Genomic DNA, 12,364 nt, shown 5'->3' with positions numbered 1-12,364 from the left:
CTTGGCAGACACTGAGCAGCTGCTCCCGGGGCCAGGCACCTCTGGCTGTGCCAGCAGCTGTGCCAAGGCTGAACAAGGTCGGGGGGGAAAGAAATGCTTCACATACCTTTGGATTTGTTTAGTCATTGACGCAGGAAATAGGTCTGTGTCGCTCAGCTGGTAGCATCATTGCGTTTGCCTGGAAGGTCAAGGGTTCAAGAACCACACTAGAAAGTTGGCAGCTTCCCGAAGCCAATGCTTGCACTGTCATGGAAGGCAGGTGGTGGTGAACACTGGAGAAAGGAATGCTCTCTCTGCATGTCCCAGGGAAATGGGGCTCACAGGGGCAAGACAGACACAACACCACTCAGTTTACTTTGACCCATAAGCTTCAAAGTACTCCTGTGTGGAACTAGCAGAACTATCATCCAGGGGACAGGATTGTGTCATAGACACCTCTAGAAGACAAGCGGAGTTTGGGGCTCTCTGATGCATGCTCTACCATCTTTTTTACTGAACCCTCAGCTCAGCCTCTGTTTCAGCTTTAAGAAACTCAGAAACCAAGAAAGTGAAAAATTGTGGCAGATCCTCAGGAAGAAAAGAGGCCCACACTTACTGAGTAAACTAAGCCTGGAATTCAGGTCTACAGCCCAGTAGAATAATCTCTTTGTAAACTTCTCTAAAATGCTTATGTGCATTGCTGCTTGGAAGTTCAATGTTATGCACAAAAGCAATTTACTATAATATTTAAGATATTTAAATTAGTTTAAGAGTTTAAAAAGCATGATTATATTTGAAATTATTGGGAATTATTTATAGTAAATACACTTGATAATTTTGCTTTTGGCTAAATATTGGAAATTTGGGGAAATAATCCAAAAAATGATAGTAGAGAGGGAGTTCAGCAAAGGTAAATGTGGAAATACATCTTTTAAAATTAATCAAGCCCACTCCGCTAAAAGATAGATCACTTAAGCCTGAAATACAATTTATCTGCCTAAAGAATTTCTATGGCAGCAGGTGTGGCCTGAACAACAGTGCACACCTGAGTTGTTTGTGCATGGAGTAACATTTTGGCTTACAAGTTACCACAGGGCTAATTGTTGCTTATTTATTTCGTGGGCTGCTCTGATCCTAGATACCTTTGTCCCAGGAATGTGGGAGATTGAGTAGGTGTGGGGATGGTGCTCTTCGGTAAAATTGTCTTTAGACTGGAGAAGGTACAGTAACAGACAGCTTCTTGTTAGTCTAAAGGAAAAAAATCCCTGACTCCTTTCCCCTTTAAATAAAACACCTTGCTTGCAACCAGCTATAAGAGAGGTTTGAGGTTGGCTTGCATCGGGACCCTGCCAACAGGTTCAAGTCTGATGTTCCTACTCCCAGGACATCTTTTGCTGTCTTATCATGAGTTTTTTATTTATTCAGTTATTAGGAGCTGTCTGTCTGCTCCTACCCTCAGAGACCTAAACAAGACCTCTCATCTTTTGAAACCAAAGACAGAGTGAAACAGTCCCCAAAGAAAGGAAATCCTACAAAGTCTAATGGAAGTTACACAGTTTTGGATTTCCCTTGGCATTTCGTGGTACCTGTCTCTAGTCCTTAGTGCTGTCTACCTGAAATTACTAACATTTCCTCTCTTCGTGAGGACAAGGTTCTTCTTCTTTAATTTTTTAACAGCTTTATTGAGATATCATTCACATATCTCACATAGGATTCACCCATTTAAAGTATATGCTTCAATGGCTTTTATTATATTCACAGACTTGGGCAGCCATCATCTTAATCAATTTTATAACATTTTCACGATCACCCCCAAAGAAATCCCAAATGTTTTAGCCAACATTCTCCAATCCTCCTGTCCTAGTGGTTGCATTAGGAAACCACTAATGTAATTTTTGACTCTATGAAATTGTCTGGATATTTCTCTATGAAATATTCTGGATATTTCATACAAATGGAATCAAGGCTCTCTTTAAGCATCCTACTATTCTTCCACAGAGCCTGGCCAAAAACCTCGTACCTAGTAGGCCTTTTAGCAAGGCTATATTAGTTACTTGATTTAGGTATATTAAATGACTCTTTTAGGATCAATATAGCTCGTGAGTGGGTAACTGGATAGTCCTAGATGAAAGACCTCATATGCCATTACCCATGGCGTGTTAATGGTCTGGACAGTATCAGAATGAAAAGACAGCCTATGAGTCATAGCTTCCTCTAGGTGAGGTCCCACAGACATGGCCCCCTGTACTACTTGTCTGTTCAATGATATAACACGGACGCCATCAGCTCAACAAATCAGAAATCGATTCCCTAGAAGACTGGAGTTCTCTTATAAGTTGGCACACCACGCTGTGTGTTAACAGGCAATAACACTAAAATGCACTAAAGACCATGTAATTTATTCCCAACATGCTGTTATTCTTTCCAAAACATTAGCTTTGGAGCAGAACGTTTGCTAAATGTTGTCTTTATTTCCAAAGCTTGGGGTAAAGATCATATGCAACCAATGACTGAGAGATAATTGGCCACTTTACAGTTTTAACCTCAAATGAACTCCCCCGTCTGAGTAAATTTCCTGGTAAAAGATCCCATTTTAATAGAATGTGAAAGCTGCAAGAAAGATGGAGCTTACAGATCACAGTATGGTCTGTTAGATAAATGACCAGGAGTAATATTTCTTAAAACCACATTTTGTAGACAGAGTTAACAGAAAACCCAGGAAAAAAATACCCAGTGGTTCAGCATTCACGCTTAAATGAAAATAGCATGTGTGTTTTCAGCTCAAGTTGTGCCAGGGCTTGGAGGGAAATTGGCAAGGATTAAAACCAAGAGTCTTTTGGGGGTTGTTGGGTATTGTCATCCTGGACCTGACCTCACAGCTTTCTCTTGGAGGAGAAGGCAAAAAGTAGCTGTGCTAAAACTTTGCTCTAAGAGTTGCCACAGAGTCCAGAAAGTTCCTCTTCTTGCAGTTGGCTTATTTTCACTGAGCTGGCATTGAGCCAGAAGTCAGGCTATTATTTTGTTTAATAGCTGAAGAAATGACCATCTTGTGCTTTTTAACCTAAAGGTGGCCTTGACTTCAGATCCCTGGATGTGGGGAAGCACCTAAGAAGGTCGTTCCTTCCGGCAGAATGGGAGGGTGCTCTTGCTGTGCATTTAAGGTGAGGTCCTTGGTTTCCTCCTTTGGATTATCATCTTTGGTGAGGTTTGCCTCATGGAGAACTGATGACTGTGAGTTGTCATGTACAAAGTGGAAAAGTAGCTTTATTGTCTGAAGCTCAAATTTCACAGGCTTGCACTCCTTGGTTTAGAATTCAGATTCCTCAGTTTGAAAGAGAACAAGAAAATGTCGCAACTTTTAATCTATTTGGGCAGAAAGAAAATTTAAATCTAGTCAGAGAGGGTATCTGTCTACAAGAGCTCATCCCAAAGATTTCAATTAGTTATTCAAGAAACCATGGCTAAGAACACACTATGAGCCAGGAACTATCCTGGGTCCTAGGGGTTACAGAGGAAAACTAACCATGACTCTACCTTGAAGGGCTCACAGTTTATTGGTGATTGGTCATAGGGGAGAGGGAGAGGGAGTAAGACCTAAGTGTGGTGAGTACCATGATACAGGTATGTACAGGATATGATGCAGCACAGCTTGGGGTGGGTCAGAAAGACTTTTCATGAGAAACGAATCCAAGGTTGGGTCTCAAAGTAAGAATAGAAGTTAGCCAGGCATCTGGAAGTTCACAGTTGCATGGGGGAGGCAGTTGGCTGAGGTAGAGGGAAAAAGCACAGAAACGGAGATCGCATGATGTGATTCAGCATGTCTTGGGTGGGTAGGCATGTATTTTTTGAAAGATGAGGTCAGAGAAGTTGGCAGAGACCAGATCAATAGCAGCCTTGGGTTTTAAACAAGACCACTTTCCTAGCTCCTCCTGGCTATTCCAACATGGCAACTGGTGCCCTGAGTTCTATCTCAGCATTTGTCACTGTGTGAGTATCACTCTTTTTTGCTCTAAGCAGATAGATCTTGCAGATCTGTAAAAAATTCTGGTTTTTCCACTTACTATGTGTGTAATCTTGGACAAACTACTTAGCTATATGGAGGCTCTGTTTTCTCTTCTGTAAAATGGGTCAAACAAAAAACAACTTCATAGGGTTATTGTGAGTATTACCAGGATCAAACAAGAACAATGACTGGCATGAGAAAAAAGTGGTCATGAAATATTTGTGGAATTAAATTGGGTACAGGAGTGAAAAGGAAATTCTTCTGTCTGGAAAATAGCCTTTAGCTTTCCAAACACCAGTAGCTGCCAAAGCAGTGTAGGACACCTGGAAAGAGGTAGAAAAGAGATCCGAACCATGAAGAAGAGTGACAGGAAGCCACAGACCCCAAAACTAGAAGATGGTAAGCCAGTGAAGCAGATCAAAGTGGGAGGGGTGCATCTTGTGCCAGAACAACAAGGGCACTGCCAGGTCAGAAGGGTGGCCAGGAGGGAGGAGGTGGCAGATGCTGGCTCATAGGGCACTTCAGGGAATGAATGCATGGCAGCCTGTGGCTTCCTCTTTCCTGATGTTGTCCTGGTGTCCTACCAGGCTCTGGAAAGAAATCAAAAAAAAAAAAAAAAGGAAAGAAGAGAGGAAAAAAGGGAAAAAGAAAACAGCGGCATTGTTGTTTAATAACAGCAACACCCCTTCATGATAGAAAACACATAACAAACTAGAAATAGAAGGGAACTTCCCCAACCTGCTAAAGGGTGTTTATGAACAAACCACAGCTAACATACTTAGTTGTGAAAGGCTAAAAGCTTTCCCTCTAAGATCAGAAATAAGACCAAGGTGTCTGCTCTTAACACTCCTTTTCAAAATTGTGCTGGAGGCTTTAGCCAGGGTAATTAGGCAAGAAAAAGAAATAAAAGACATTAAGATTGTAAAGGAAAAAGCAAAACTATCTGTTTGAAGATACATAATTTTATATATAGAAAAACAATATTGAAAAAGAAGAACAAAATTGGAAGATTTGCAGTTCCTGATATAAAAATTTACTACAGGCCGGGTGCAGTGGCTCATGCCTGTAGTCCTAGCAATTTGGGAGGCTGAGGTAGGAGAGTGGGAGGATCATTTTAGTTCAGGAGTTCAAGACCAGCCTAGGAAATATAGGGAATCCCAAATCCACAAAATAAATAAACAAAAAATTAGCCAACCATGGTAGTGTGCATCTGTCGTCCTGGCTACTTGGGAGGCTGAGGTGGTAGGGTTGCTTGAGCCCAGAAGGTTGAGGCTGCAGTGAGCTGTGATCACTCCACTGCACTAACAGAGTGAGACCCTGCCTAAAAAAATAGCTTACTACAAATAACTTGCTACAAATCTACAGTAATCAAGACGGTGTTGTACTGGCATGAGGATTGATATATAAATCAATAGAATAGAATTGAGGATCCAGAAATAAACCCTCTCAATTACAATAAATTGATTTTCCATGAAGGAGTATCAAGAAAATTCAATGGGGGAAGAATAAGCTTTTTCAACAAATGGTACTGAGACAACCGGATATCCATATGCAAAAGAATGAAATTAGATCCCCTGCCACCGTATATAAAAATTAACTCAAAATAGATCAAAGACCTTAAATGCAGGAGCTAAAGCTATAAAATTCTTAGAAGAAAACATAGGGGCAATTTTTTTTATGGATTTGCCAATAATGTCTTAGATCTAGCACCAAAAGCATAAGCAAAAAAATAAACAAAATAGATAAATGTAACTTTATTAAAATTAATAACTTTTGTGCTTCAAAAGAAACCATAAAGAAAGTGACAAGATAATACACAGAATGGGAGAAAATTTCTGCAAATCATATATCTGATAAGGGGCATTCCTGTTGCTATAACAAAATACTGAAGAGCAGGTAATTTATATAAGTAATAGAAATCTATTTCTCATAGTTCTGGAGGCTGGGACATTCAATATCAAGGCACTAGCAAATCTAGGGGCTGGCGAGAGCTGCTCTGGGCTTCCAAAATAGTGCTTTGTTGTTAGGTCCTCACATGATGGAAGGGATGAAAAGGCCAAAGGGATGAATAGCTCCCTCAAACCTCTTTCATGAGGTCATTAATCTCATTCACGAGGATTCTACTCTCATAACTTAATCACCCCTAAAGGACCTACATCTTAATACTATCACATTGGTGATTAGACTTCAACATATGAATTTTGAGGAAACACATTCAGGCTACAGCAGAGCTTGTATCTAAAATACGTAAAGAAATGATACAACAAGAGACAAAAACTTAATTAAAAAATGGAAAATAATCTGAATAGACATTTCTCCAAAGAAGATATACAAATGGCCAATAAGTGCATACAGTATGTTCAACATAATTAGCAATCAGGGATATGCAAATTAAAACTGCAGTGAGATGTCACTTCACACCCATTAGGATGGCTATAATGAAAAAGATGAATAATAACAAGTGTTGGCAAGGATATGAAGAAGTTGGAGTTCTCATACACTGCTAAAAGGAATGTTAGGCAGTGCAGCCACTTTGGAAAACACAAGGCAGTTTTTTAAAATGTTGAACACAGAGGTTTAATGTTCAAAAGGTTAACATTTGACTTTGAAATTCTACTCCTAAGTATAGATACAGAAGAAATAAAAACACAGGTCAACACACAAACTTGTACATAAATGTCCATAGGAGCATTTTTCATAATAGGCAAATAATGGAAATAGTCCAAATTTCCAATGACTGATGATTGAATAAAACGTAGTATATCTGTACAATGAAATATTATTTGGCAGTGAAGTACTGATACATGGTACAACATGGAGGAACTTTGAAAACATTATGTCAAATGAAAGAAGTCATTCACAAAGGATCATATATCATTTCATGTACGTGAAATGTTCAGGATAGGCAAATCCATACAAAGAGTAAATTAGCGGTTGCTTGGGATTAAGAAGAAATGGGAAGTGATGCTAATGGATATGGAGCTTCTTTTGGGGGTGATAAAATGTTCTAAAATTTATTGTAATGATGGTTGTACAACTCTGTTATTTACTAAAAACCATTAAATTGTACACATAAATTGGTTCATTGCATGGCATGTGAATTATATCTCAATAAAGCTCTCATAAAAACCAACAATACAAATAGCTATTGTTAATTTAGCACGTTCTAAATGCTAGGTACTGTGCTAAACTATGTAATCTTACCTAAGTCTCATAATAAATATGCCAGGAAACTTTTAGTTTTATTTACAAAGGGAAAACATGAGTTCAGAGATAAGGAAATTGCCCAAGGTCACAAAACTAGTAATTACCATACTAGTTAGGATTTTAACTCATTTTTGTCTCATTTTGAGTTTCAGGGTCTTACAAAATGCCATTAGATGGATCTTGTGAGCCTCCTTGTGTACAAGGCTGGGGTGTTCACAATAGTGACCAACACGAAACAGTAGAAATTAGTGAAATCTCTGCCTCTGACTTTCTCACCCTGGAACTGGGGTGAGGTGTTGGCTCCCAGGCGCTGTGGATATGGGGTGGCAAGGAATCTATCCTCAGTGAACTGAATTAATTCCTTAATTCTCCCTCAGATATGTCACAGCTGTCATTCTGGAGGTGAGACTCTTGACCCTCCACCCCCAGCACCTGATTTTACAGATTATGTCTTGCGTTTGAAAGTGAGTCCTGTTACTGTTGGTTCTGTCTGCTTCCTAGTTCCAAGAAACAAAACATGAGAAGGAAGGTGTTAAGCCCACAAGACAAAGACGTCAAATAGTTCTCACCAAGGAACATTTGGATGAGTTTTGGGAAAATGACTGTGAAGCAGATGGATTACATTTTCTGTTTGGGCTCAGTAATTAAGGGGAAAGGGGGACTCAAGCCAAATGTGCTGGGATTTTGTCAAATTCTAAATGTTGGAACACATTTCAGGATGTTTGACTGAGTTTGGCAGAATCAGTACCTTGACTGTGGCCTTCTCTTCTTGGACAAAAGATGACCGAAGAGCCTACAATAATCCAAATCTTAAAGAAGCCACAGGCATGGTTACCCTTTTGTGGGAAATGGCACAATGGTACCCTTTGTCAGTTGGAATATTTCAGTGGGGGGATTAACTATGCATATGGTTATTCTTGCAGGGTTTTTGAGAAAGAGGATAAAAATCAGCTCACATAACACAATTTAAGAACATATTCTTTCATTCTATTCCTCGTGATCCAGAGGCTAGAAGTAGAATTGCATCCTTCCATGACTATCCAAACCCCTTATTCTGTGCATCCTGAAGTATCCCCAGGAATTTTTGTGGCTGTACTTACTCTCATCCTTTGCTCTTTCCATTTGATTCTTTAGAATCAGAGCAGAACCAAGCGGGAAGCTCAGAATCAGAGAGATCTCATCAAGTTTTCGGCAAACCCAAACATTCTGCAATAGATTGAGTGGAAGGAAGAGGAAGGACATAAAGATAAAGACATGAGAAAAGAAGCTGAGTCTCTGTTGAAACACTGAAATGGGTGCAGGTATCATTTCTTATCTCATTGTTTTTTCTCATAAGCCCTGAATTAATTCATTTATTCACAGTATTTTCACAGATGTGAAATTCACATATTATTCACAGATGTGTTCACTATCATCTATGTACTGGAAAGATAGCAGTGAATAAAATGGACAAAATTACCTGCCCTCTTGGAGCTCGCATTCTAATGAATAAAATGCCATTGTCACTTGGAGGATATGCTTATCAAAATTTTTAGAGGTCAGTTGCCTAGCTGGTCAAAGAGCAGTAGAATTTAAATTTTTCTCCTGTAAGTAGCTACAATGCTTTGTCAGAATTTTTACCCTAGTATTACAAATATTTATTCTATTTTGCTGATAAATTTAAAAATGGCCTTCAGTGTCATTCCAGATGGGATATGTTGTCTTACCATTGACAGAATATTCTACACCCAAAGTTAAAATTTCTAAGAAGAAAACACAATTTAGTTCATCCTTTAAAACATTTTTTTCAAATGACTAAAAATTAGCTATTGGGAAGTGCTGATATTAAAATGGCAGCAAAGCTTTCGCCTCAGAGATCTCCTTTCTTCTCCCTGTCTTCTCATCAGCAGATCTTTTTTTATTCACTGAAGAAGCAAAATTGGAAAGTAAATATATAAATTAGAAACTGGCAAGAGAAGTAAACAGCAGTCTTGGTTTTCACTTCAAGGCAAAACGATGGCTCCTAGTGTCCCCTTCTGCATGTCAATCTTGTATATCAATTCCTTGTGATAGGAAATGTTATTTTCAGTGGATTGTAGTCCAGGCAATTGTCAAGAGAGCTCCTATGTGGCAACTGTTTTGGACATGTCCAGAGACACAACTTTTTCAACGCTGCATCAGCCCCAGCCTGGCTTTCACTGCTTCTGTATCCCTAGCTGGTCACAGCTAGCTCTGCTGATGCTCCACAGCTTCAGGCACAGCTCCACCTGAGCTATTCCTGATGGAGATGAATAGTGCTGCATAACTCCCTATTGCAGACTGGTTTCACATTAGGTCTACTGTCTAGACTTGGGACTTAATGGCCCCAGATGTCTGAGGGACTCCCACACTCCTTGCTGCCAATTAGATCTCAGATCTACTGGTGGTATTCATGACCATAGGGGACTAAGTTTGGGTGGTAGCTCCCTTCTTTTACCTTCTTCCCATACATTCACTCAGTCCATAGAATAGAACTGCAAAGTTGATGTCCTCTTTTTAATCCAACCAGTCAACTTGTCTAATGCACTAGTCCTAATTCTGGAGATCCTAGTTTCAGTGACCCAGTTACTGACCTGGGTCTTCTTGCTTACAAAGACCTCCGAGAGTGTACCCACCTGCCTGTTAAACTGGTTAATTTCCACCAATCTAAGTGTAGGTGCCACTTACTAGATGCAACTTTTTGGTATAGCCATTTCTAAAATGAAGATGGAAACAGGTACAGCCCCAAAGACAGTAGGCATGACCTGACCTCCTGTACCTTTAGAGTTATTCCTTGTTCCATCTCAGCGCATGTCTCAAATTAATTAGTGCATGTCTCAAATTAATTCCTGCTCCGTTTTACAGCTTGCATGATAATACTATAGGCAACAATGCAAAGTATCTAACATCAAAGTCTTAAACAATGATAAATTGTAATTGGAACTACTTCATGGTGGGAGAGAAGCTTTTGTTATCAACGTTTATTAGGCCTGCTGGACCTTTAGTAGGTCACTCGGTCCCTGAACACAGAGATAAGTGGACCTGGGTTTCATATTTAGTCTCCTTGCAGAACAAATTTAGCCTTGGAGAAGACCAAGGCTTTGGGCCCAGGAATGGCCTGGAAGTTCTCTGGGACTAATTCAAAGCCTCACTAAACTCCCTCTTGGAACATCTTAGGATCCATAGCCACAGATTCCTTGGTACACCCAGAGCATGGTATAGACTTTATAACACTGCCAGTCCTTTTTAATGTTTCAATCTTTTTCTTTCATCTTTATTCTAATGGTGCCTTGAGAAAAAACAGCATTGAGTATACAAATGAATTTGGGAGTAAGAGAGAGGGATCTGGGAGAAAAAATAAAAGTGAAGTTCAAATAAACTGGTTTGGGGAACTAAATGGCTCTTACGTTAAGAAGAGTGGGCTCATCCCCACCAGGTGCACAGATTTTTTAATGTCTTTTCTTGTTTAAGAAAAAAAGTAATTTGTCCAAATTCATGACCCTTTGTCCAATATGGAGGGTATTAGATACTTGATCTTTTCTTCTATGTCGAGGGCATGGCTGAAGTCTTTAATCAGAGCTCTGAGAGCCCAGTGAGAAGTTAGTTGTTCGTAGCTTGAGACATGGACCATTCTTTTCCCTTTAAAATTTTGTGAGTCTCTAAGTCAACTTCAAAATAAGGATTGAGAAAAACTCAAGGCTGTCTCAGTTTTGTGTTGAGTGAGTGCTTGCTTGAAATAGAGAAGCAAAAGAAAAACAAAGGTAAAATGTTTTGATCATTCACCAAATTAAGCGTTAGATGTTACTGCCATCTAGTGATGATTTAACACCTGGCTGCCAGGGGAATGTAGAGTCATCTTTTTGCTACATAGGCATCGCCTTAGGGCCTATCATAGACTTGCAGGTTTGGGAAAAAGGTGACATCTGAGTAAACTTCCAAATTACCAGAGGATGGTACTATGGTGAAAAGGTCCCACAACTGTGAGAAAAATGCATGTATTCGTATTAAATCCTAAGCCTCTCTGCCCATAATATTTCTTTAAAAAAATCTTCCTTGCAACAATGAAAACGGGTTTCTCTTAACTCCATGACTCCAGGATCCTTAACGCATATTTAAACATTCACAGGCAAGTCATATGCCACCTCTCCATCGCATCTGCCTCCAAACCCTGTCTCTACACATCACTTAATAGAGCTCCAATCCCATTCCTCCTCATTCTGACTGCGCTAATTCCAATCCCATTCCACCTCATTCTCACTGCACTCATGTGGTCACTGGAGGTGGGGAAGAGGAAGAAGCAAAGAAGATGATGCTGTGCTTACCTTGTGTAGATGCTTTACAATCATAGTTACCCTCACTATCATCCCAGAAAGTGGCATCATTCCAGTGTGAAAGATGAGAAAATCAAGAATCAGAAAAATTAGGTAATTGGCCAGAGATCACACAGTTAAGTGTAAGTAGCAAAGCTGGAATTTGAACTCAGTGTACCTGGTCTCATCATCTGAGGAGTTTTTTTGTGGCTTGGTAAGCACAGTGATAGGATGTTGGAGAGGAACACTGAATGTGGAACAGTGGGAAATGTTCTCTGCTCATCAAAGGGCAGAGTTCAAGAACATCCTCATGTGGCCTCCTCTGGAGCAGGTACAGAAAAGCTGGGAAGGTACAGAAGTACTTGAGTGTAAAGGCTTAGCAGGTTTTGGACGCACAAGCAAATCCATATCTAGAGCAGGGTTGCCAGAAACAGATGGTAACTCTAGGGTGCTAATTTCATCCCCTTCCCTCATCTGAAGAAATGCCATGCTTCATGAGGGTATCCATCTCCGAAAGATTAAAAAGATAAGAAAAAAAAAAAAAAAGAAGGTGATCTGATCTAAGCCTGGCACCAGCAGTCCTCTTAGGTATATGGAGGAAAGAACACTGAAGTTGGTGAAAAGGATATAGGTCGGGATTTCTGTTGCCTTGGGATTTGGGCTACAGCCATAAGGCTAAAGACATGAGGCAAAGCGTATTTAGTTTTCTTCATTGGCATCAAAGAACCTTCCCAGATGACTCTGCAGTTAGATGGCTCATGAAATCTTGGCCAAGTTCCGGCCAATGGAAACGATGTAAGCCTGTCTAGGTTTGGGCTCTGAGACATCCTACATGATCTTTCAGATGCTCTTTCTTCTTTCCCCTGAG

General features: G+C 40.0%; 1 protein-coding gene across 2 annotated transcripts in view; it reads left to right on the top strand.

The window, feature by feature from the left end:
- The window catches only part of PCTP (phosphatidylcholine transfer protein), a 95,547-nt gene that overhangs the window by 63,380 nt on the left and 19,803 nt on the right, over nt 1–12,364 (top strand). The window contains exon 6 of one of the 2 annotated variants that reach the window (XM_063706250.1): nt 8,324–8,490. In XM_063706250.1, the coding sequence (XP_063562320.1) occupies nt 8,324–8,404 (81 nt within the window). In that variant the 3' untranslated portion in view covers nt 8,405–8,490. Of the gene's footprint in view, nt 1–8,323; nt 11,703–12,364 lie in introns of those variants that run through there. The other variant, XM_019028584.2, reaches the window with a different exon arrangement.

The sequence above is a fragment of the Gorilla gorilla genome, chromosome 4 (genome assembly GCF_029281585.2).
Source record: "Gorilla gorilla gorilla isolate KB3781 chromosome 4, NHGRI_mGorGor1-v2.1_pri, whole genome shotgun sequence".
NCBI lineage: Eukaryota > Metazoa > Chordata > Mammalia > Primates > Hominidae > Gorilla > Gorilla gorilla.
The sequence above is the reverse complement of the archived record's forward strand: the minus strand, read 5'-3'. Positions and strand labels throughout refer to the sequence as shown.